At 39.8% G+C, this 26,473-nt stretch overlaps 3 protein-coding genes across 6 annotated transcripts in view; 1 reads left to right on the top strand and 2 right to left on the bottom strand.

The window, feature by feature from the left end:
• Positions 1 to 203: 203 nt before the first annotated feature.
• LOC111593328 (replication factor C subunit 4) lies at positions 204 to 1,638 on the bottom strand. Its single transcript, XM_023306036.2, has 3 exons — positions 1,460 to 1,638; positions 512 to 1,379; positions 204 to 455 (listed from the first exon to the last, which is right to left on the bottom strand). The coding sequence occupies exons 1-3, from the start codon at positions 1,567 to 1,569 to the stop codon at positions 369 to 371; spliced, it is 1,065 nt and encodes a 354-aa protein (XP_023161804.1). The 5' UTR covers positions 1,570 to 1,638; the 3' UTR covers positions 204 to 368.
• A 70-nt stretch (positions 1,639 to 1,708) lies between these two features.
• On the top strand, positions 1,709 to 3,134 carry LOC111593332 (syntaxin-18). The gene is made up of 2 exons (XM_023306043.2): positions 1,709 to 2,833; positions 2,897 to 3,134. Exons 1-2 carry the CDS (start codon positions 1,823 to 1,825, stop codon positions 3,083 to 3,085), a joined length of 1,200 nt encoding a protein of 399 aa, XP_023161811.2. The 5' UTR covers positions 1,709 to 1,822; the 3' UTR covers positions 3,086 to 3,134.
• A 224-nt stretch (positions 3,135 to 3,358) lies between these two features.
• Positions 3,359 to 26,473, bottom strand: part of LOC111593346 — a 32,039-nt gene continuing 8,924 nt past the window's right edge. Inside the window, exons 2-6 of one of the 4 annotated variants that reach the window (XM_030222961.1) lie at positions 7,619 to 11,237; positions 6,754 to 6,825; positions 5,959 to 6,687; positions 4,430 to 4,573; positions 3,360 to 4,245 (exon numbers count right to left, since the gene is read on the bottom strand). In XM_030222961.1, the coding sequence (XP_030078821.1) occupies positions 4,007 to 4,245; positions 4,430 to 4,573; positions 5,959 to 6,687; positions 6,754 to 6,825; positions 7,619 to 11,177 (4,743 nt within the window). In that variant the 5' untranslated portion in view covers positions 11,178 to 11,237 and the 3' untranslated portion in view covers positions 3,360 to 4,006. Of the gene's footprint in view, positions 4,246 to 4,429; positions 4,574 to 5,958; positions 6,688 to 6,753; positions 6,826 to 7,618; positions 11,238 to 26,473 lie in introns of all 4 variants that reach the window. The other 3 variants (XM_023306059.2, XM_023306060.2, XM_023306061.2) reach the window with 3 other exon arrangements.

The following is a 26,473-nucleotide window of genomic DNA, read 5'->3' on the forward strand; positions in this document are numbered from 1 at the left end:
AAATAGATCTGGATAGTGTCCAAATACAATATAAAAATGACAAATAGGTGGCGCTATGGGCAACGAAAAATAGCACTGCATACTTTTGTGCGGTTGCTGAAAGCTTCTTACTATATTTCGAATATACCATCCACATAACGGATTTTAACGATAAAGCTAACATCTCAGAAGGATACCAATCAATATCATTTCAGCTTATAAATGAATATTCTTTTTAAATGTGTATCAGTGTTTAATAAACTGTAGTTGCTCAATTTGTTCAATGTAACTGAACAATTTTTAGTCTTAAACAGTTTACTCTAGGAGTTATCTTAGTGTTTAATGCTTAATGCTTAAATGAGAATGATTGTGTAAGTGTATTAGGGACTTTATTTAAGAGCCAGAATGATGGTACAGCCAAGATCCATGATTTGCAAATATTCAGAGCCGCCATCCTGTAGACGATAGCAGCATTCCTAAAAGAAAAAATGTTTAGTTGACTTGCTTCAAATCGGCTACAGTTCCAACTTACGCCCAGCTTATCGCATATGATGGCTTTCTGTTTGTCAGTTAGCGAGCCGCAGCGCACAATAAATTCCACGAACTGGTCCATCATTTGGCCAATGCTATAAGCCGAGTAACCAATCTCACGTACAAAATGCTCCAAACGCTCATATTTTCCCGATCGACAGACCTCCAGGTAGTCTTCCAGAAAATGCTCTGGTATAATGCCTGACATCTCGAGAAGATCGTCTGTGTTGATGGTGTGCTCGGAGCCTTTGAGGCGATAGCAAGACTGCAGAGTGGTTATAGCACGTCTCATATCGCCGCCAGATATTTTCACAATGGATTTGTAAGCATCTGGATCAATGCTCACATTCTCCTGCAAGCAAATGTGCTGCAGTCGCGTAATGATCTGTGTTTCACCCAGAGCTTTGAACCGAAACTTGGAGCAACGCGACGTAATAGGCACAATGATGCGCGATACATAGTTGCAGATGAGACAGAAACGAGTACTGCGACTCTCCTTTTCCATAGTGCGACGCAATGCCGCTTGTGCCGCATGCGTCATAGAATCTGCTTCGTCAAGCACAATGATCTTGAAGGGCGGACACGGACGACCATCGGGACGCACGCTGCTCGCTGTAAGCTGTGCAAAGTTCTTGATCTTGGTGCGTACCACATTGATGCCGCGCTCATCGGAGGCATTCAGCTCCAGTATGCGCTCTCGGTACATATCGCCAAATATTTGACGAGCCGCTGCAAGAATCGTGCTCGTTTTGCCAGTGCCAGGCGGGCCGTAGAGCAGCATGTTGGGCAAATCGGCACCCTCTACACATTTGCGCAGTACGGCCACCACCTCTGATTGCTCCACTACATCATCAACGCTTCTTGGGCGGCTATTGGACAATATTATTGCAAATTATTATTGGTAACTTTCTCAATGTGATTCGAGCTTAGAAGTATAATATGCACATACTATTTTTCCACCCAGGGCGCAGGAGGCTTGCGGCGTTCAATAGGCGCATTGGTTGCTTGTTTATCTGTAGTACTGATGCTGGATTTGCCAGTTTTTAAAAACGCCTGCATTTCGTTATAGAAAATTATTTGCTAGTTTAAAAGGTGCAACAAAAATTTGGCGCGAATGGCACAGCTGATTAAAATGTTAACTCAAAATGGTAATAACAGAGCCTACAACTGTTAAAGTGAAACAGTGTTGGCAATGGAAACAAGTTCTCAGTTACTCAGCAAGTGTTGGCAATCGTTAGATGATGATGTGGAATTTACAAATTGAATTGTTGCTTCTGTTAATTTAATTCTTTAAATATTAAAGCACAGTACCATGGACATAACGCAGCACTTTAAGGCCAGCGTTATGACAGTGCGATTGCAACGCAAGACTGAACTGGCAGTGGCCAAAGCCAAAGCTCAGGACAACAAACAACAACGTTTCGGCACCGCATCCGCAAAGACCACTGGGAGCACTGGTACTAACGACTTTGCCAAACAGGCTAAGGATGTGTGTAGCAAGATAACGACGCTCCGGAATGTACTCATCGAGAATCGCACAGCATATATGCGAATCGGGCAGCACCTGAAGAGCGCCACTCACATGACGGATGCTGAGCGTGATTTAATTGATCGCGAATCAGAGAAATTCGTAACGTACTACACACAGCATCTGGCTAAGATGCGCAGCGACTGGAAGAGTGCCAAGCGAAAGTCACAAGAGCGCCAACATATTGAGGCGGTGCTCGATATGCTGGTCAGCTATTTGCACAGTATCGAGCAAATCTACCTAGATCAGAAAAAGTATCGCGTACAACACGAGCTGGAAACATACAGGCTGCTCAAGCTGGCGGCAGACAAGAAAAAGATACCAGTGCGTCCAGCGGGCAATACAAGTGGCAAACTAACCAAGCGGCAACAGAGCAATGGTAGCGTTGACGACAGCAACGAAGAGCTGTTGCCTGCTGAGGCAGCAGCAGAAGAGGACAACGATTGGAGCAACGACAGCTGGGCTGAGTGGGATGATGAGCAGGAGGAATCGCAATTGGACAGCAGCTCGAAGGCAGAAAAACAGCACAAACCACGCACGCGCAAACACAGTCGACCAACTGGGCCAAACAGCGCTGATTCCTCGGCCAAAGTTGCACTAGATGAGGACATACAGAAGACAGCGCAGCAGCAGGAGAATGATGAAGAGGATGCCTTAAGCGCGGAGGATATGCAGCTGTTCGAGGCGGAAAATGTGCACATTTACAATCTGCTGCAAGGCGTCTCAGAGGAGGTCGAACAAATCGAAAAGAATGTTGTGGACATAGCACAGCTACAGGACATCTTCACTGAGAAGGTGAGCAGAAAGTAATTCTTGCTTCTCAACTCTGGTAAACTTTGTTTATTTCTTTACCAACAGGTTGCCATGCAACAGCACAATATCGAGCGCATTGTGAGCGCCGTAGTTGGCACCACGGAGAACGTCAAGGATGCCAACGAGCAGATTCGACAGGCAACGCAGCGCAATGCTGGCTTGCGCGTCTGGTCCTTGTTCTTTCTGCTGGTAATGTCCTTCTCATTGCTATTTCTTGACTGGTACTACGATTAAAATTCAAATTGTTTGGTGTAATGAAAAAAGAAGGAAAATATGTGAATGTGAAAACTCATTAATTGTTTTTGTTATCGCACTCTAAAACATAATTTGTTTATTACATAATTTATATTATAAATAAAATCAAATTTCGAAACAATTATAATTTTGCATTAGTTCTTGTTCCTAATGATATTTTTCTCTATAAATAAAAGTTATAAATTAAGTTGAGCTCAGACTTAACTAAATTTAAAATGATTTTTTTTTTGTTAAAATTAAGCTCAGACAGCCAAATATTTACCCATAAACAGGAAAACTCAATAATAATGGATACCTCTTAAAAACTAAGTTAAGTAGATTTCAATCAATGTCATTCGTTTCATTCGTTACAAAATGCGTTATGAAAATATTTGTTTTAATGGCTGAGTGTTTGTGGTTTAAATCTCTGAGCAAATATTTGGATAGGCCCTAATAATCGATCTTAAATGTAATATTTTAGACTGCAGAAGACAAAATTATTTTTATATTGTTTGCACCTGAAATGAGGTTACATAATAAAATAAAGGTATATACATACTTTCCTATTCACAAATCTTTTTCTTTTTTCTTTTTGCTGTACTGCGTAGTACCTATATGTATATATATATATTACAATCGTTCGATGAATTCAATCCTCCACTCTTTTATTTTAGATCTAAGCTTCACTCTACTAGAACTTATGTGTAACTAAGTAAGCGCGTGTGTGGCTTAGAACTAGTGTGCATTGAATGCAGTCTGCAACAGTTTTTCATGTTGTGTTGGGTTTTTCTCTCTCTGTGTGTGTATGTGTGCATGTGTGTGTTTGTGGATGAGTGAAACCCATTGCTAGGCATAGCAATAGTAGTAGGAAGGCGCCGTTCCAGGTTCCTGATAAATCAAATAATAAAGTTGCGCCAATTGTTATGGCGTATCCACAATCATGTCCAACGAAGGCGTCACGCTGCTTTCCACCAGTTCGACGGAGCCTGGGCAATCATCGATGCTGCTACTGTTGCCATTGCAGTTGCTAAGCGGCGTTAAGGGCAGTGATGACTCTTCGACAGTTGCTGGCATCGCCGGATTTTCCAGTTTGCTATTTACGCTGCTAGGCATCTTGTCGTTGAGAAAAACGCCCAGCGGCAGGTGGGTATTAATATGAGCTGCACATGAAAGCAAATGCAATTAATTAATTATGTTCATTTGTAACAACTATTAAAAGAATCTCCTTAAAGTCTAAAGCTGGTGCAAGTGTTATGCATATCAGGCAATCGAGCTTATTATAATAAAAAACTACATTTGAGTACTACTTATTTTATGTCTTATTCGATGGCCTACGAACTTTACCACGATAACTCGTAAAATGTAGAAACGTGCGCGGACAGTTGACACATTTGTAAAATAATTCGTTGTTGTGGCTGCGACGGTGTTTGCGCAAATCTTTCATATAAACGAAGACATCGCCGCATTCTTCGCAATCGAAGCCGCGCTCTGTAAGAAATCAATTGGGTTTTTTTCTGTAGCTATACCGCTGTTGAATATTTAACATGAATTGAGTTAACAGTTCGCCTGTGGTGTCGTTAGAACACAATTGAAAACATGTTGTCTACGAGTGAGTTAACAGTTTGTGTAACAGAGTGCACAGAATCCAATTGGAATTTTCCGTTTCATACACTAGCTCTAGCGTAGGGGGCAAAGAGGATTATAACACAAATAGTTTTAACGACACGATATCTTCAATTATTTTCAACAGCGAGTGCGACGAATATGATGGGATTCCGACTTCTTTGTTTCATGTTGCATTACGAGACAGAGAACACGTATATTATTCATTTCAGGCAGCTACAAATCTAGCCACTTTTGCTTAAAAAATACAAACAGAAATGTATCTATTGAAATATTAAATGTATTGTGTATTCCCCTCTCATTAGTTTTGTTTCTATGTATACCCACAAGCAATCAAAGTACAAACTAAATACATTTACATACAATAAATAATACTTAGTACTAATTGATAACCATATAAGAGTGCCTCATTTATGCTAATGCCCAACTCAACGTGATCATTAATTGATCTTGAATGACAGAGTAAATTATAACGATTTCAATCGCGTTGATATACAATGTTTATATCTTACATGAGCGAGGGACTTACATTAATAAAGTTCCGGTTACGTGGACTATATGATTTAAAGTTTATTTGGATGCAATTGGATTAGTTCTTGGGTTAAATTTCTCACATGCTGTGCTCTGTGTGAATTGCTCAAGAAAATTTAAGGAAAGTCCAGCAATTATTAGCTCATTTGATTGAATTTTAGGATAGTTTAATAGGAATATTAGATATTTTCTTCATTGAAAACGCAAAAGGCCACAATTGAAATTGGTTTACTTAAATATTTTTAAGCATTGCAAGCCAGCAAAGCGTTTACGAACTAGGCGCAAAGAAGAAGTGAAATTGTGTACTTTTCCATAAGATATACGAATAAAACTAGAGTCGCCTTGCTAAGCATTCACAACAGATCATTGTCCTTTACCTTTCGAGCGAACTATCACAGTAGTGTAAACTGTTAGCACAACAATAAATAAAATAAGTTTATTTTGGGTTAAGATTAGTAAACAATGTTACGAGCTATTCGTATTGGTTCCATAAATGCTACGATTAATTTATCTTTTACAATGTATTTATGTAACTAAATGTGAATATGGTATGTGTAAGTATTTATGCGTATATAAGATATATATGTATATATATATATATATTGATATATATATGTATATATTTATATGTATTGTATTTATAGTAAAGCTTGGCTAGCATCCAACCGGCACCCGGTTAGCCACCGCATCCGCATGCGTGCGAGCACCCAAAAACTTACCACCGTGAAACTTAATGTGCGTCTTCAAGGCGCTCTCCGTACCAAATTGTTTACCACACTCATCGCAGGTATGCGGCTTGATCAGCTCATGGACGGTGAACTTGTGCATGGCCAGCTGCTTAAACTCCGGAAAACGTACCCAACACTCATTGCACTCGTACGGCCGACCCTTCGGCTCATGCGACTTCATGTGATTGTCCATGTCGGTGCGTTTCCGATAGCCCCGTTTGCAAATCCCGCACACCCAGGGCATCGTTGTCTGTGAGTCATGGGCTAGCTGCTGGTGCTTGCGCAGCGCAATGATATTCGTGAAACGCTTCTCGCAGACGACGCACTGATGGTTGCTGCGTAATTTGCCCAGCTGCAGTGTGGCGCCCGTTTCCATTGTCGACGAGGATGGCGAGGAAGACGGAGACGGCGATGGAGCCGCTGATAGTATTGCTGTTGCTGTTGTTGTTGCTGCTGCTGCTGATGTGGAAATGGAAGCTGTACCTGCTGTCGTACAGTTGCTGGGTATGCAGCGCTTGCGGAACTGCCTCAGTGTGGCTGTCGTCGAGTCCGGCTCCGATTGCTCCGGCGAAGGCAGCGTTATGTGCGGCGCCGGCTGCGGTGATGGCAGCGATGCGATAGTCGAAGGCGGCGTTAAAACATTTGGCGGTGGCTGCAAGTTGGACAGCTCCTCATATGACGACTGTCCTCTGCCATGATTGTGTCCACTGGCCGAAGAGCCTGGCAAATAAAAAATATAAAAACCCGTTAAAATCGGACTCACACGTGCTAACTCCTGATACTTACAGTCCTCGCAGTCTGGGCAGCACAGTATGCGCGTCTTGCGTGGCTGTTGGGTGCTTGTTTGTAATTCCAATGCTACGCATGCGCAGGTAAAAATAGTTGACAGATGAAAGGTGTAAGAGAGAGAGAGAGAGAGAGAGAGACAGGGATAAAGAAAGCGTAAGCATTAGTAATAGCCAACGGAGTTGGTCAATAACTTATTACTTTGTTTAAACTAATGAATTACTGTAATAGTTGAATAAATTAACAAGTTAAGGAACCAAAGGAAACTACAATACAAGTGATATTCAGTATACAAAGAACTAGTTGAATATGAGTACTTAAAAAAGATGGAAGGAACTTTCTAAGAGAACTAACGGAACTATTTATATACAATTGCAGTAGCTCGTAAAAGAAAATTCTCATTTTAAATAGATTCTGATGAATACTACAGATTAAGCAAAAGAACTAGTTCCGTTCGTAAAGGAACTAAGGAAACCAGCTAGTACATTCATTTTTTATGACTCAAATCTAGTTCAAAGTAAAATAAGTACGAAACCCAACTAATTCCCAAGTTAAACTCTGCTAAGATACACTAAAAAACTAGTTCATATGAACAAAACACTATAAGAAATTAATTGATTAATGGCACCTGTTCATTTTGCACTCAGTTTGAATAAACGAAATCTAAGTAAATAAGTGTTGAAAGAAAAAAAGATACTGCTTCATCTATGATTATTTTCAATAGCCAGAAATAATTCTCTAGATAAAGAATAGTTCGTATTATAAGTTATTTCAATAAAAAACAATAAAAACAATAACCCACATGCGATTTGTATATTTAACAAAACACAACCTGTGCTATCATTTAGTTAATTTAAGTACTCACCCGACATATGCTGCTGGTGCTGCTGTTTCAGTGGTTGCCTAAGTGTCTGCGGATGCTGCTGCTGGTGGTGCTGTTTAGGCTGTTCGGTATTATTAGATATTTGCAATTGAACCTCCTCGAGTCGCACTCCAGCAGCAGCTGGTGGCTCAGTGGGCAGCGACATATGGAAGCGTTGCAGGTGCAAATCTAGAGCTCGCTGCGAGGGTAACATCTGAGAGCATTGACCACAGTGGAACTGCTGCACCATATGATGGCTTAGGATGTGCTGATTGCGCTTGCTACGCCCGGGAAAAGCCAGCGGGCAGTGTGGACAGTTGAATGGCGCCACGGCCGGATGCAGCTCAATGATGTGACGACTGTATTCCAGGCTGCTGGAGAAGCGTGGTCCATTCTGACAGAAACGGCACTTTAATAAGGGTGGACGGCCACGTGTGGGCGGCGGCACGACAGCAGGTAAGCCTAATACTGTATTTTGTACTTGTTGTTGCGGACGTTGTAGTTGTGGTTGTGTCTGTGGCTGTGGCAGCTGTTGCTGCTGCTGCTGCTGTTGATGCTGCTGCAATTGTTGTTGTGGATAGGCGGCGTGCAGCTCATTGCTCAGACTGCCGCCATAAGTTATATGCAGCGGCGGCTGCTGCGGATTGCTGGCGGATGCCACAGGCTGTTGCAGCTCAGGCTGCTGTATGAGTATCATGATGGGTTGTTGCTGCTGCTGCTGCTGCTGCTGTGACTGCGGCAATCGCTGTTGATCCTGCGACTCAAGCACATAGTTCTTATTGCTGTCCAGCAGCGCATAGCCATCGCTCGTCAGCTGCGTCGTTTGCGGCTGCAGTTGCGTCTGGTAGAGATCACTGGCATTGATATAGTAGGTGGTTGTGCCACTACCGTCCAGAGTATCCACGCCGGCAACAGGTGTTGTCTTGATGGCCTCCAAGCCGCCCACCGTCGACCACTGCAGCTGTGTGGCTGTCGCCTGTTGGGCGGCGGTTGCCTGTGCCTGCCATACCGTCTCCTGTGGCTGCATTTGGATCAGTTGCAACTTGTTGCTATTCGCCGAGGGAGCGGGCAGTGCTGCAGGATACAGTGTCTCATAGCTAACTGCCTCCGGCTGTATCTGCAACTGTTGCTGCTGCACCGGTTGCAATGGCTGTTGTGCTGGTTGCAGCTCATTGAGCAACTGCGTCAGCTCCAGTTGCAGGCTCTGCTGCGCTGCCACCGACTCGGGCGTTGCCTCAATGTTCTCAAAGCAGGGCATATCGTTTTGGAAGCCAATCAGCTCATTGCTGAAATTGCTGCTATCGAATAGATTTCCCTCTTTCACCTGTGGCTGCTGTGCCTGCGTTGTCTCAGCTGGCGGCTCGTACAGCTGCGGCGGGGCAGGCGTGGGTACTGTCGTCTCCGTTTCATTGAGTACCACGTAATCCGCAGGCGTCAGCAGCTCATCGATGGGCGTACAGACAGGCGTGTAGAGATGCTGATCCTGCATCTCATTGAGTATGCCATGCAGCGTACTCTCCACATCATTCATTTCCACCTCCAACTGCTGTTTGGCGTCGACCAGCTCGAGCTCCACTTCAAGTGGCGGCACTGGTTGACGCGCCTGCAGCTTGAGCGTCTTCTCGCAGTGCTTTTCGAATTCGGCCAAAAAGTCCATGGAACTGGCATGGCCAGCACGTGGCACCTGCACTTCGTCAACTGGCTGATTCTGATTCTGCTGCATATTGGCTAATCGCTCCAGTGACTCCATATCGTCATCTAGCGTTGTCACTATCGTCACGCCCCCATTGGGTTCTGCTTCAATTTGTTTGGTTGCGAGTGCTACAGCAGCATTGAAGCTATCTGCTGTAGCACTCTGGCAAAAATGCTCGCTATTCTCGTTGTTGTTCACATCGTCTGCCTCCGCAGGCTCTTTGGGCTCGTTGTCCGGCTGCCCTACATCAGCCAGTGCATCAGTGCTGCTGCATAACTTACGCTGCAGGTCATCGTCTAGCATGTCCAAGGGTATGCTTACTATAAGCTCCGACTCCTTGGTCTCCTCGTCAGACTGTGGCTCTTCCTCCAGCTCTTGCTCGTCATTCGTTGCTTCTGACTCTGTTGCTGTCCCGTCGGTCGTCAGAGATTGTTTGCCCTGCTCCGTGGTGGACGACGTAAGCTCCTCGAATTGTACTGTCGAATCAGCTGACTCTGCAATTCCATTCGATGCTGCTATCGCTACTACAACTTCAGCTTCGCTTTCCACGTTGACTTCCTTTGATATGCTCTCTACTTCTTCTTTTGGAATTATGGCCTGCGTTTCTTTGACTTCATTGTCTGGAGAGGATTGGATTGGCTCTGAGGGTGCTGGTGACTGCACCTGCACAGTCGCGGCGGCTTCCTGCTGTTCCCTAAATCCTATTACTTCTACAGTGGTCTTTACCGCGTTGGCTTCTGTTTTACTTAAGTCAGCCTGCAGCTCATCTGTTGGAATTGGAAGTTGATGCTCCGAGTTGACTTCAGTGTAACCATCCGGGCTGCTGTGCGGCGCCTCATCCGAAGAGCTACTTGCCAACTTCTCTAATGTCTCACTTGCGGTTGTATCCACGGACGGCTTCTCTATTAAATTGTTGCTCGACTGTTCTATCAAATGTTTTTCGGGCAATTGATTTTCAGGTCTTGTCTGTTTCTGTTTCTTTCCTGTAATGCGCCTCGAACGCTTGAGCGGCACTGTCTTGACTGTCACTCGCGTTCGACGACCACGGCGTAGCACCATGAGATTTTTGGGCGATCTACGTTTTGGTGGAAACTTCAGCTTGGCATTCGGCGTTGTCGCCTTTTGGCCGGCGCTCACAGCTGTTGATGAGGAAGCGGATATGCAGGAGGAAGTTGAAGACGAGCAGCTGTGGCCATCGCTGTCAAAGCCGCGACACGGATTAACAGATAAATCGCTAAGCTGCTCCGGAGATGTGTGGCCATCGCGTGTTTCTGTCTCATTTTCGGAACTCGGCGCTGATGGAAACATTAATTGGACTCTTGGCAGCACAGGCGATGTCGTAATGTCTGTTCGACAGTTGGGTCTCATCGAGCAGCTCGACAATGTTTCGGAAAGCTGTTTGCGTGCCGCTTTCGTTTTCCAGGGCATGCGTGATCGTTTGCAGGGTGATCTGTGTGGAGTTCCCTCCCTTAACCTGGCTTCGCCCTGCTGGGACACACTTCGTGTCGCTATTGCCGACGCAGGTTCAGCTTCAATTCTGGTGTCAGGCAAAGAGGCAATTCGCATTTTGCGCGTTCGTATCTGTTGCAGTCTAGACGCTGTCGGCAGCTCTACATCGACTTCAGTCTTGGCTAGTTTGGGCGCCGGTTGCTGTTCCGGCTGTGCTGTCTCCATACCAAGCACCAGCCGCCGCTTCCGTTCAGTTTGCGACTCCGGCAAATGCAGGTAATCCTCTGCAGGCAGATCATTTGACTGTGTTCTGCTATTCAACTTGGCTACTAAAGTTTGTTTATGCTCGGCTATCTTCTTGGCGTACTCCTCCAGACGCAGCTGCACACGCAAACAGCGCCGTCGGAACTTGGCCACCATTATAAACTGCGCCTTACATTGGCGACATATCTCCTGGGGCAGGCCGTCGTTATATGAGATCTGCAAATGAGAGGTGGAACAATTTAATAAATACAAGCATTAGGCAGTGCCATTGATAGGGCATAATAATACAATAATATTAAGGATTTCGTTTGTATAACAGCTGCTTAACATCAGTTTAACATACTAAAGTGTAATGCTGTTAACGCTTTGACTGTTAAAAATCACTTAATAGTGCCAAATTAACAGTCGAGTCACATAACCCAAGCTAATGTTATCGTATCACAGTCCTTTACAGCTGTTAGGCATAGTTAATGTATTTTAAAAACTCTTTCATGTTAGTGCTGATCTTTCAATTTTCGTTGACGCGTTGACTACCTTGAGTTATGCATGAAATTGGCATTGAAAAATGCTTACAAGGCATTGAAAATCATATTTCTTTCGGAAAGCAAGCGATATTAACTGATTAACTATTGTTCAGCATAAAAAATTTTTATGGCCAGTTAAGCAGACAAAATGGCATTATGAAGTGTGAGGAAAGGTCCGTCCAACGTGGCCAGCCAAGTGGCAACATTTGCAGCCGCTTGTCGCTCATGCCGCCTGTTGTTATTTGGAGCAAATAATTTGTCTTTGTTATCCAAATGAACGGTTTCATTAATGTAGACCAACACCAGCAGCAGCAATAGCAAAACAGCGAAGATTTTGTATAGACTCAAATTAATTATGACTGCGAATTGTGTTAAGATAGTATCAATATAATTATGCAAGAGACTTGGCAAAACAAACGTTGATCTCATTTTTACTCAAATTGAGATTAATTAGAGAACTGTGAATATGAAATTAGGCTTAGCAAATGTTACTCGAGTCATCATGTTACGCTCTAAAACATTTGCTACATCTGAGAGTCGTGAGTGAATTTGTCTTCACTTCCTCTTCGTGTCTTCTCTCTCTCTTCATTGTCATCTCTCCAGAGATCTTTTTATTTTATTATTCAGATCTTACTTGACTTCCGTACTATATGATTTTACCTTATTTATCGTTAGAAAATTAAAAATCTTCCTGAACTAACTCATTTTTCCAATTCAATTCACCGCTTATGGTAATTGTAACAAATTTTGGCGACACGTGTGATTGACAAAAAAACGCCTCAATTGAGATTGAAGATTCGAAAATTCGAGGACAGACCTTATCTTTGACACTGCTAACGGCTGTTTGGTTCAAGATCTTGGCATTGATTGATAGTCACTTGTTATAGCGTCAATAGACGCATGACAGGGGCAAACACTGAATCAAGGCAAAGGGAAGAGCATCAAAACCGATCCAATCCAGGGCCAAGAAATGCAGAGCATTTCGATTAGAGTTCAACTTGTAAATGCATAAAATGCAAAATAAAGATGCGGCAGCAGTGAGAAAGGCCGAAGAAAAACGCGTAACGAAAACGATTCGAAAAGGCGAGCAACGTGATTGGGATACAGATAAGGGCATATGAATTGTATTGACGTTACCCAACGTATAAACCATATGGTAATTGGCTACAAGTTCCCAAATTGGCATAAGACTGTACACAACAACAACAACAAGAACTGTACAATTGTGATCGTAATTTATGCAGAGTTGGACAATAAAAGAGACGGAAACTCAGCATTTCGAATGCATGAAAACCGCCGACTCTGCATAGCCAATGAGTCCCCGAGTGGGTGCCAAACAGAGATGCAAGATAGCGCCCAAGAAGATAGATTCAAATAGATATACGAGACGGCATAGACGGCGAGGAAGTGCCCGAGACGTTGTCAAGTGTAAATTACACAGCCGAGATACAACAGACAACGCAGGCAAGAAATAAATAAATAAATGAAAAAGAAGCGAATTAAGTAACGGCCGATCAAAGACGAGTGCCTGGTCCAAGCTAAGTAAAAATAGATGCAATCGAAGAGTGTGCGGCAAATGCTCTTCAAAAAGCATTTGAATGGACTAAGCCCGCAGAAACGTAGCCAACGAGCATAACAACTGAGCGTACTTCGAAAATAAGAGGACAATTATTTCAATTGAGAGAATTGCATCGAATACCAATCTAAGATAACTATCCTATATGCGCTAGAGAGAGAGAACAACAGCTAGAGATAGCTGTTTGCTTCCAACGTGCAGGTAGAGGATATCATCTCTCATTAGGTATATGCAATGTATTCTTAAACAGGATGACAAGATCTGTGTCTGTATAATAAATAATGTAAACAATTTGACAATCTGTGTTAAGTTGTAATGCTTGATAAACATTTTAATAAAAACTATGACTATAGACGTATGTAGATAATTCTAAATCAAATTTAATCTAGATTATTTATACCTTCTTTATTCTCGGCAAATATCACAGATTTTGACTTCATATTATAAGTTGATTAGTAAGTAAAATACATAGTTCTCTGGTAATTTATATTTGTATATGTATATGCTTATATTGTAGATGAACCTCTCAGATGATTGATCAACCTTTGAACGTCATCTCAATTAGCGACTTCGTCGAGAATGCTAGACAGATCATTCACTTGTCAACATCGTGAGTAATCATTGAATAAAAAAAGTACAAATCTTTTAACACTGCCCCAGCTGGAAACATGAGAAGCTGTCAGACGACATTAGTACACATCAATATAAATGGAAACATATTGGTAAATATACCCAATATTTGAGTTGATGTAACTACGTAAATTAAAAACCAATAATGATGACAGCCACTTGTGCCGGATTTGTCAATATATACATCAATATCAATGTTTCTAATATTTAATCCTAATCTAAAGATCAGTGAAAAGAAATGCAAAAACTATAAAAAGTTACGAATCGAATCGCACACGAATTGAAAGTCCTCATCGAGTTATACGAAAAATTATGGGTCTGTTAATTAAATTTGCATAATATATTCCACATTAAGAGATTGCTGCGAAGATAAAGAAATTATGCTAAAGCGAAAACGTATCAAATATGAATCGGAAATTATAGAAACTAAATTATGTAAAATTTGGTAAAAGTTGTAGGAAATGGTATCAACTTTTGTCAACGGAAATTAAAGACCACTAAATTTGGTTGATTAAGATGAAATAGCAAGAGTTTAGTATAAATGATTATTTAATGATTATAATCAATTAAATTTACAGTTCAATACATCGTCTTTGAAAACATGCGAAATATTTGAAGACAAAATTAACTATTTTTTTAATGATTAATGCTGTCTAATTCTTTACCATTAAATTTGCATTTAAATTAACAATAATTCCTCACAACATCATGACTAATCTCTCACCCCAAAGCACGAAAGCACGGGTTCAAAGCCCGCATTAAATATAGTTAAATGATTATAAATAATATTTCACAAATTACGCAAATTTTGTAAGCGCTATGTAAATACTTTGCATAACACGTTTCCATTGATAGACGTCAGCAAGATTATTACAAAGCTGTAATAACTAAAGAAACAGTTTAAAGCGAACACGTGCTTGAACTTTTACTTGGCTTTTGCCTTTTCTCTCACCTATTTCACTCTATAAAGATGGCCAGGTTTTTTTTTATTTTACAAGCTACACGTAAATAATTAATTTTCTTCGTAAGAGCCGCACACCGAAAAGGAAAGCGTGAGGAAAATTGTATGCAATGAAAAACAATTTGCAGCAGAAAAAAATAAATACACAGTACGATGTTAGCCGTCGGCGAGTTGGCCAAAAATTAATAACTGAAAACCGGCAAATGCCCATAAATAAACATTTATGTCTAGGTAGACTCAGCGAGAGAGAGACGGAGAAAGAGCGAGCAAGAGGGATAGAGAGAGAGCAATTGTCGTTGAACACAGATAATAAATCGCTTGTACCCAAACATAAATTTACATTTTTGATGATAATTCTCTCGTAGCACCAACACCACACAACCCCAGTCGGTGAATTAAAGTGGAAACATAAGTCAACACGGCTCAAGATGAGGGACTTGAGTAAAGTGCTACTAGAGAGATGTCGCCTCTTGGCGCCAGGGTTGACAATGGCAATGTTTAACCAATTAACTGGGGGTTGGTTTCCCTTTTCTGTCTTTTTTCCTGAATGCAGAGTGTTAATTTCAGTCAATTCATTTAAAGCACAACTTGAAACTCTAATGTAGCCATAAAAAAGCCACACCAGACAGCGCCAAACATCAAATTCTAATCAAATTGCACACGCCCAACTAAAAAAAAAACACAAATAGAGCGCAGACAGAGCGAGTGAGCGAGAGGCAGCCTCACTTAATAAATCATAGCTAATAGAAGCGAGGGAGGGACTTGCGTGTATGTCACGGGGGGAAGCAAATTAGACAGTTTGTCTCCCACACCAAAAGGCAAAGCACTCATTCGGCTGCCCCCGCGCTCGAAACCAATTCCGCAAGGGCAGCGTTGAGTGGTTAGCTCTTTGCCAGCCAACCAAAGCCAACCGTGAGAGCGCCACGCACTGAAAGAGACACAGAGAGAGCGTGAGCGGAGGCTGTTCGTTTACGCTTCGGCATTCAGTTCGGATACGGATTCGGATTGGGATTCGCAACGCCTTTTCGCAGTTAATGAAACAAACACAAAAACCAAACAACCAAACAAACATCACAACAACAACAACAATCCACTTGTGGAACTTGTTGGCTTTGACAATTTGCGACATAATTGCAGCGGAAGGACAGGCTGGTTGCGGAACGACAGGGGTGTAACAAATGGAAGCTGGAAGTTGGAGGCTGGAGGCGCGCAGCTGCTGTCCAAAAAGCCAAAAAGATAAACAAAAAGGATGCTGCTGTCTCGCTCTGTCGCTGCAGCTCAGCTCGGTGGAGTCTGTGCCCGGGAGTGCGTGCTAATAGGCGGAGCAATAAATGCCATGGCGGAACGGCAATGAGCAATGGTGAGCATGCAGAGGGGACAGAGTTAGGATTGAAAATACGGATGATGGTGGCAGCCGCCGTTAACATGACAGAAAACAGGCCACGGACAGCCACATACTTTGTGTTTGGATGCGCTACAATTAGCACAGTGAAGCATATCGCATGGAAATGAGTCAAGTGCATGGGGAACAACTCATTAAGTGAATCATGACAAGAACTAGATCCAATTTCATCCTTAAACTTTCAATTTCTAATGACTCAAGTGAGAATTTAATAATAGAAAAAGCGAATAGCTAATTTTTGTTAAGTGGAACCCGTTCAATTTTTAACACATCATTCAAACATCATTTCAACAATAAGAATCTAAAATAAAACCAAACCTTGTGAACACCTTGAAAATTAAGCAGAAATTTTACCAAAATAAACTGAAAACACAAACAAAAAAGTTTGAAAAGAAAACACCAGAGCTAAAAAGATATTTTTAAAGTTGAAAAGGGTCAAGTGGATTTCAGATCCACTTGAAAAATTGTGGTTCCAGCCAGCATCATTAAAAATAAAACAACCCTAGATGGAAAACACGAAACAAACGCAGAAAATCTTCAACAACATTAAACAAATCAAAAGATATTATTGTATAAACAAATGAAGCAAGAAATTAGCCTAAGCCAAAAAAGAAGGATTATTTCATATCGTAGCTCAACAGTGTAAACTGAACCAAGAAAACAATTTTAATAACAAATCTATTATTTATAGCTAATTATATTACCTTAGTTCCTATTGTAGACAACAATAACATAACGTGACGTAAATTATAATAGTAAACGCAAACTTACAGGTTAGACAATTACTACAGAACTCTCCTCCAAAGTAATTAGTAGCTAGTGTATACAATTTGCATAGCAAATTGCGCTTAGCTAGAAAGATTCAATGAGAATTTCGATAGACGACAACATATTATCTGTGAGCTAATAATGAGTCAGCGGCTATATCTTATCTGATCAATCATTAACAATAACATTCGAGAAGCCACGCAAGATTTTTCTCTAAGACATGATGAATCTCTCTGGGATGTGTAAAGGCTAACGTTAATTACCGCTGTGTAGTGCATGCGTGAAAATATTGAATGTAGGAGGAGTGGACCTCTCTCATAGCCAAATGAACCGAACCAAAACCTTTTTACTTAATTTGATTGGAATATGCGCAGGGCAGCTGCTGGATGCTGTGTGTTGGGCATGGTCGATGCGTGTGCCAGTGAGGGGATTAGCTGGCAACAGTGGCTACTGAAAGTTAACACTCCCTTCGCCCGCCGGCTCAGTTGGCGTCTGTCAGCTGTCTGCTAGCGCTTTGGTTGGCTGATTGTTTCAGACTCAACGGTGGCTGCAAAATGTCAAAAGCGGTGAAAAATGAAGCCACATGGCTTTGATGTTGTCCCGGGGCTCTTTGGCTGGACTGGAGCAACTCGCAGCCAGCAACTCATCCTTGCTATCTGCGTGTGTGTGTGCAGGACAACCCTTGGCGTTGGCGTTGGCATTGGCATTAATTTTTCATTGGCGTGTGGCGCTTGGAACAGCGCTTGCTGCCTTGCCCGACCCGAACCGACAGCTGGGATAAATCCATAAAACAATTTGAGAAATTAAACAATCAAAAGGCGTTAAGTGTTACTGACTTTTCGCTGGGGGTGTGTTTCGCTTGTTTCGCTTGTTTTTGCGGGTGTTTCGCTTGCTAATGTTGCTGTTGTCGCTTGTTGCTCTTGCTCTGTCTCTTATTGTTTTGACGAGCCAGCTGCTCGTGTTTGGGTGCCTTTGTTTGTTTACTTGATTAACCCATAGCAGCTAGACAGGCAGCACAGCTAAAAGGGAAGCATCAGAAGCAGCAGTAGCTTCTCATTTGCGATTCTTGTTACACATCATAACTTATGAGTTGTTTATGCTTTCACGAATCACACAACTGCAGCGCACAAACACACTTTCATTGAATGTTTTTGTGGTCATTAGAAAGTGTATTACAATTTACGAGTGGTACTGGAGCATGCAGCTGCAGCTCCGCAAGGGCGTGGCCACACACTACCTCTTGGAGGCAGTCACAACTAGCCCTGGCGCAGAACATTTCCTTTTTTCTTTGTTCATTCATTGTAAATAAGTTAAAATACTAATTAATTTATGTTTGTTTATAATTAGCAGTTCTATTCGCTTGTATGGCGCATAAATTGTTTTCAAAAATTGTTGTTTATGTTAGAAGCGTAAAAAATTGTTTGCAGCTTTTAATTCGCAACGAGTTTATCTGCCTTAATCAAAAATAAATGCTAATTTTGAAATAAATTATAAGAAATTTAGCTGGTCGAAGGAAATTTGTTTTTTACAAGGCCTTTCAACAAATCATTTTTTAAAAATATTCTCAATCAATTTATGAAAGGCTGAATCATCTATTAAATATAATTTATCTATAATGGGAAAAGTTCCTATGATTTTTTTTTAATAACAGCTTATAAATGTCCTCTTCTGCTTTATTGCTCTATCTCATGCTATGCCTCGCAGCTTATAATTCGCAATCCGTTCTAGTGCTGTGCTGCTGACCTCGCTCGAAGTGCATTTATCTGTAATTTGGCAACACTCAATGTTTTTTTTGTCAATTTGTTAGCCATCTTACAACATTGATTGCATTTTGTTGCCAGCTTTATTGATATAAATCACCGTTTGATTATAATCCACGAACGCGACGCTCTTTCATTGTTTATTTTATTTGCGCCTGGCTGCCGCTCATTTGTCCAAATAAATATTGTGCATTATTGTTGTTGGCTTTGTTTGTTTTCGCTATTCTTGTTGCCGTTGGCTCGTTGGCAATTTGGTAATTTTAATTCGCAATTGGCTGAGATCCCAAATTATTAATTCAACTTATTTTCGTCTAGTTGCTTTTGCAAGCAACGACTTAAATAATTCGTTGACACGCCAGCTAAATAATGTTCTGTATAATTTTCTTGCTGACGTGCCGCCTACATGCAACACAAAATGTTGCCACAAGGTCCGCAGCAACTGACATTGAGGCGCATTTGCTTTTCCTGGCAAGTTCAAAGAATTTGCCAGAGACACAAACAAACTAAAGGATTTGTGCATAATTTAAGAAATTTAAATAAATTATACAAAAATATGAGCATATAAATAAATTTTTCGCATTTTTAATTGGATGGCAAAATGCATTTGAAACTTAATAAATATTAGATTATAATTTAGTAGAGGCAAAAGTGTACTCAAAAGATTTATATATATGACGGCTATAAAGAATTAAATCTTTCGAACTCTTATCAAAATCTCATCAAGTCATGTGAAAAGCACTTTCATCTGTTGTTTTACAAACCATTTTAATACCGATTGATATGTATACTAAATGCTTATACTAAGTAGCTTGACCGCTTAGCCCACATTATCAAATTGCCAAAAAATTAATGGTTTTTGTTACTGTAAACTCTGATCTAATTGGGTTGAAAAAACTAATAAAAACTATTTGTAGATTGCAGAACCATGAAGAACAGAAAAAAAAAAAAACAAAACAAAATAAATAAATAAAGAAGAATTGGGCAATAAATAAAGCCCACGCAACGCTGCGATCGCATAGAACATTTTGCGTTTTTTTTTGTGTATTTATATATATTATTTTGTGATCCCACATGACGTAGAGCATATAAATTCACCATGTCCCGATGCTATATTTAGCGCTCAGATGCGCGCATACCGTACAACATTCAAGAATTCTTGGCAAACTTCTCAAAACAAATAAGTGCCAAACAATTTTACCTTTTTAAACAGAATCATGCTCAAGAATGCCTTTGATGAAACTATAAGATGTTCACTAAAGGGATTGACGAGGCCCATATCATAATTAAGATGAATGAAATTCAATAAAATTGACTTTTCAAACCATATAGCTTGATTTCAATCAATAAATTAGAATATTATTTTATATATTTACAGCATATGCCAAACTTGAGTATAACTTTCCCAAGATCAATGATATAGTTGATGATTTCTATATTAGAACTCATGCCAATAGGTATATAAACATTCGCACAACATAAACACGTTATACTTGGTTCTTACAGGGTATAGATTGGTGGAGCAGCTATTAGAGTGAAAGTGTGTAAACGCCAGGTGATCGAAATTCCGCTGAAAGGCAAACAGCAGCTGGTAAACAAGAAATAATCAAAAAGACTCGACCCAAGAAAGCCAGCAAAAGCAGAATTCTTGCCAAGAGTTCCACAAATAATGCAACAGACCCAAAAAAAAACAAAACCATAAAGTAGGGAACTATAAAAAAAAAGACACTCATCGCCATTGACCTTAGTGCAGCACTCGAAACGATGACGCAGTTGGAGGCCAATGGGGCCAACGCTGAAGATGAAGCAGGCGACGTCATTTGCATGATGGAAATGGGTAAAGTCCATAAAACTCAGCAACAACGAATTGTTAGCATTGTTGTTGTTGTTGTTGCTTTGGAACGAGTCCAAGTTCTTCTTCTTACCGCACATACGTTAATTCACAAGTTTTTTTTGCCGGTACTGACAACAGCGTTGAAAAGAGACGGCAAGAGCATCGACTAAAGACCCACTTACTTTGGGAGCCACGGCTTTCATGCTGTTTAGCCAGTTTACACAGTTCAATATCCCACAGATTAGTTGTTGTGATTTATTTATTTTGTTTTTGTTGCTGTTTTTTAATTGCTTAAAGCCAAAAGAAATTTGGACGCGCTTTGCTTTGGACTTTTGTTTTCATGGGTTCTGCGAAATCTTCTCAAATTATTGTGCATATATGGTAAGTGGCCCAACACAAATTGAGAGTAAATATTTGTGCTGAAGAGGATTTCTTTAATACCCTTCAAAAATGAGTATTATCGCTTTTAAGTGAGCTGTGTCTTTTAGTATATGATTAATTTACCATTGAGAAAATAATTATTTACCTGAAGCTTTGCCTATTTTCTGACAAGTATTTGTTATATTATTTTTTATAATCTATTACATTAGTATTAGTGTTAGTCTATATTATTAGAGCATCTGCAGCACCTCAAGCTAAAGCTTTTTATTTTTTTTTTTGAGGTTTCACAAATTGTTTCTGTTGTTTATCTTTCGCTTTGGTGATCTTGTCTGCAATGTTGTGAATTTCGCTCGGCGTGAAAGCCATAAATACAAGCCGGGCAAAAAACGACTTAAAGCCAAAAAAGAGTTTCAACACGTTTGCCGCATCGTTCAAAGGCGAAGAAGCTGCAAATTGTGTGGCGAGAGGTTGCAATGGGGAATTATGGAAGCGTTGCATGCATCTTATAAAACCACCAGGAAGCATAAAACCGGTGTTAATGTTTGTGTGTGTGCATTCATGATGGATCTTTCGGTCAATGCACCAAGGCGAAAGACGTCTGCCACATTCGTGTCGGGGTTGGCTAAGCAGGGCCAGAATTGGAGCAGCAAAGATCTTTCAGCATGCACTCATTATTATTTGCCAAGACAGCGTAATAGCATAATTGCCACAAACTGACTTTAATGGGCAACAACTAACTGATGATAACTCGAGAAATTGTTGCGGCCTGCCCCTCATTGTCACCATATGGCACTTTAATCGATCCGATATCACAAACGGGTCACGCCATGCTCACTTAAACGCAAACTGTGTGCCAAACACATCGCTTAAAAGCAACTTGACAGCCGGCACTTCTTATCGCGCCTTTAGATAAGCTTTTAAAAAATTAGTCAACAGCGGAATAAGACAATATGACGCCCAGGAACGCATTCATGTTTAGATTTCTTATATAAAACTGTTTTATGCAAATAACAAAAGAGAATAACATTTTGATTGTTTATATCGCTAATAAAAATAGTTCAGAATACCCTAATCTATTGATACACAGGAGTTTTTATAAAATGTTATTAATATAGATTAAGGACATGCTAACTCAACCTGGGATCGTCAGCATAAGTGAATGATAAACGAAACAAATCAATTTATAAAATAGATCGCTTACTTTTTATAATTGCAAAGTCAATTATGTATAGATGACGTCAGACATTTGATTAATAGTTTTCCATAAAAGTATCAGAGCACACACCACTTTAATAACCCTTCCTGTGCGAGTTAACTCTAGCGAAAAGTGATAACACTTCAAATAACAACAAACCCCATTTGAAGTGGCAATAAAATGAATAACCATTATCGAAGGTCAATGCTAAAGACACAAATGTTCCCATTTCCTTTCGAGCAACACTAAATGGCACTTACAGAGACCCTATATTGGCTATCACTGGCAGGGCTATCGTATACTTTCATGTACTTAATGATCAGTTGCTTTCTGAAATATATATTCACATATGTATATATAATCTGCTCTAGACAAGCACTCAACTTGGCAACAAACAAGCCGCAATTGCGGCCACATTTATTAGAAAAATAAAATATTCAAGTGCTTCAAATATTTTATGAACTCGAGGAGGAAAAACAAAAATAAATACGACGAGAACACCATTTATAAAGCTGCTATCAAAATACATTTTGGAACAATTGTCACAGCTGCGCGCAATGGATTGATGATGCGGAATCGTATAGAGAGGAGACCACAATTTCCTCCCCCTTTGTGACTAGATTCACGGGGCGTGAGATGCTTCAAATCAGATTAACATACAATACGCTTAATAGAGGCAGCCATATTCAATTTGAATTTTGGTAGGCGGCAACATGAGGAGGGGTTTCTGATTGCATCATTTTGTGTCCGAGTGTGAGTGTACGTGTCGTTATCTTGGGCGCTACGCTCCTTGAATTTTAGCCATTGTTTCGTCATCAGTCATAAATGTAGCCAAGATATTAGTGCTGCTTAGCGGGTGTCCATGGTACGGGTAGCACTTAAACGATTTGTGTATTATTGTATTTAACTGCCGCCAGTTATGTCGGCTTGAACCTGGTCCAGCTGTGCTCACTGACATCATGGCACTAATAACAATAACTATAACGTTAGCATTAACATTAAGTTAAGCCATAACCATAACCATAGCAACCGCAAGCAGGCACAGCTGAGGCTTGACACAATTCATTTGTATGTTCCGTCATCTGGTTGCAGGCATCACAATTTAATTAAGATTCACTACATTTGATAGTGAGTGTAGCCATAGAGATGCCCACAGCTGGTCAGCTGCAGCAGCAGCTTCCATTGTCTTCACTTGATCTAAACGTTAAGACTTAACGAGCAACTCTAAACAATGAAATGACAATTAAATTAAGGCTTTCAATTGTAAAAAGAGGTATACGACTATATATACTTTCGAGTCAAAAGGTTTTTGTTAACTATCCGGAAGGTAACTTGCCTCTACACATTTAGCAAGACATGTGGTAACATCTTTATAGCCTACGCTCAAAATTGAGCTTACATAAAAGAAACTTAAGGAGTGTTTTGCGTAAAAAGACTATTCAGAAAATCAGCTTTTATGTTCTTTCAACTGAATGTCAAATATTAAAATAAGTTTAAATACCAATGAAAACGAATGCAATTTCTAGGCTAAGAATTTCTCACCAGCTAGTTAAATAGTTCTCAATTTCAATGGATATTATAAAGCGTTATTCGTTGTTCAAATCAGTTACCCCGCAGCGATCTTTAGGTACTGTATTTTATAATTTCCCACATAAGTAAAACGCAATCAATCAAAACAAATTAGAGAAGAAAGAACCGTTCTAGTTGAGTTCTCAGCCGTTGCCCAATTTGGTCTACTTTAATCATGTCTGCATCGCGTATCAAACTTTTTTTATATTATTTTTTCTAGATCAATGAGCTCATCGCACACATAAACATAAATAGCTTAGAGCTAAACCAGCGAAAGAAATTGAAAGATCTCCTGCGGCGATTCGTATATTCGTATATATTGAAACAATTGAACGTCAAATAAATTGTACTTTCTTTTAGAGTCTTAGCAACGCGATACACAACAAAATGTTATAAAATAAACCAAATAACAACAGCGACGATATAATAGGGATTTGTCGGGGATTTATAGAGGCGGAAATCAATAGATACGAGGCACATTATAAACGGAACGAAACGCAACGGAATGGCAAAACAAGGCAATTGTTGCTGCTGGCAAAATGAAAAGTAAAAGTCAAATAGAGCGCAACAAATGCAAAAAGTGGCCAGACAAGCGATAGACACCAGCAACAACAGCAGCAGCAGCTAACACAATAAAAAAATAACTACAGTGTTACCACAACAACAACAGTAACATAAAGTACATAAAGTAAACGTAAGACCTGTAAACCGGCTACAGCAGAAATAAGAAGAAGAAGAAAATAAACATAAGCTCAATGAGGCAATTCTTTGGGCACGCCGACGTCGGGATGCCCTTGCAAAATTACAATTTTGGGATTAGCCTTGACGCAAAGAGCAGAATCGAGATATCAATATATTATATATGCACATATTTGCATACATATACATAGAAAGGAAGGAAAAATCGAGAACAACATCAAGTACTTGGCTTGTGAGTAAAGTTTGACGGTTTAATACTCTATAAAGTTGTACAATTTTTTATATTAAAAATATAAATGTATGCAAATGCTCAAGATTTTTCCAGCTCACATTTGGTTAAATGAAAATTATACTTTAGCTTTTAACTACAAGATTATCGGTGAAATGATATTTGAATCAATTTTCAGAGATATCTGTATTAAATATTAAAAGAAGAAAACATTATAAACCTTATTTCCATACAATCTTAAACTATAACCATATATTTTATTATTTTTATTATTAAAAATCAGAAGGCAAGAACGTAGTGGACTTTAATTATTCTACAAATATTTCATTCAAAAACTAAATTTTGAATTTCGTCCATAATAATCTTCTATCATGATGATGTTGAATTTGTATATAAAGCGAATATACTCCATTCTTGCTAACTTGAGAACACGGTGACATATACCTGTACACACACACAAATACATACACACATACTCACACACCCGCTTAACACCTCGCTACTGTGCAGTGATGTGAATTGGTTTCCCAATTGCTGTTTTTTACGCGACGCATAGATCCCGCAGCTTAGTTATACGGACACATAAATTATATATTTATATAAAATATATATACGCGATAAGTAATTCGCAAGGAACGTTCGGAGAAGGCCAACATTTCTTTAAATAAATATACAAAATAATGTGTTAAGTGCATGCAATGCATATTTCCCTTATAAACAGAGTTTGACCTAGTTGATGGAGTCAATTAAATTCCAACTTTCATGTGGCTTTGTAACAGATAAGTGTATATAATATTTAGTCGAATCGTATTTCGTTGAAATATGTTAAAAAATAAATTTATGAAACTATAACAAATTGTACTGAGTCATGTATTTCTCTTTGATTTTCAGCAAACAACTTTCACTCACAGCGGCATTATAAAGCGCACATTAAATTCATTAATTTACACTTTCAATTGCTTGTTCACTAAAACAACGACAACAGCAACCAATGTCCACAATAGCAACAATGTCGTAATGCCCTTTCGGAAGACAGTGTAAACGAAAAACGACTTGCATTGGTCTATTCGAATTAGCAGCTTAACTAAGAAACGGGCCACAAAATGTCAGCTTGTGAATGGACAGGCAACAACTGCAGCAACAACAAACTGACACGTGAGAAACAAACTACTTCATTCAAGAAAATAAAACAAAAACTACAATTGATTATTTCATGGCTGTGCAACATAAAAAAATCCCAAAAAACAATTACAAAATCCGGTTTTAAGGTACAAATGATCGACTAATAGTTACCCTTTATTTAAACTAGTGTAAAAGTATTTCTGCATACGACCAATATTAATATTTCAGAACTTTTAAATGTGTTCGATATACGCTTTTTTAATGTTATCGATTATCCTTATTCTTATAACTATCGGTTTATGATGAACATCATTAACAATCTTTCATAATTACCCGTATTATAAGTTGTGCCAATAAAGATGTTATCGTTATTATCGATCAATCGCTTTATAGCTTTTCTTTTATTACATTTCCTTTAATGGCTTTACAGTTAAATTACTCATTAATTTGTAGTTGATCGATAACTTAAGCAATTGCTTTATTATCGATATGTTTAACAAGACATTGGATAACAAATTATTATACATTTTGTAGAGTAAAATGATATAAAATAATTTATAGGAAATATTCTAATATTGCCACTGGATGGGGACTTACCCCCTGTTCCGGTTTCAATAAATAAGTAGCTAAGCCTTTAAAATACGTAAACAAAAGCCGACTTTTCTCAGCAGCCTCGTTACCATATGAATTGAGTTTAATAATAAAAGATTATCGCCTCTTGAATGCCACCTGGTTGTCAGTTATGTAAACACCCCCTACCCACCGACAACATTTGCTATTGTACTTATCGAGCAACCCTCGATTC

Source organism: Drosophila hydei, unplaced genomic scaffold (genome assembly GCF_003285905.1).
Source record: "Drosophila hydei strain 15085-1641.00,03,60 unplaced genomic scaffold, DhydRS2 tig00000063-arrow-pilon, whole genome shotgun sequence".
NCBI classification, from domain to species: domain Eukaryota; kingdom Metazoa; phylum Arthropoda; class Insecta; order Diptera; family Drosophilidae; genus Drosophila; species Drosophila hydei.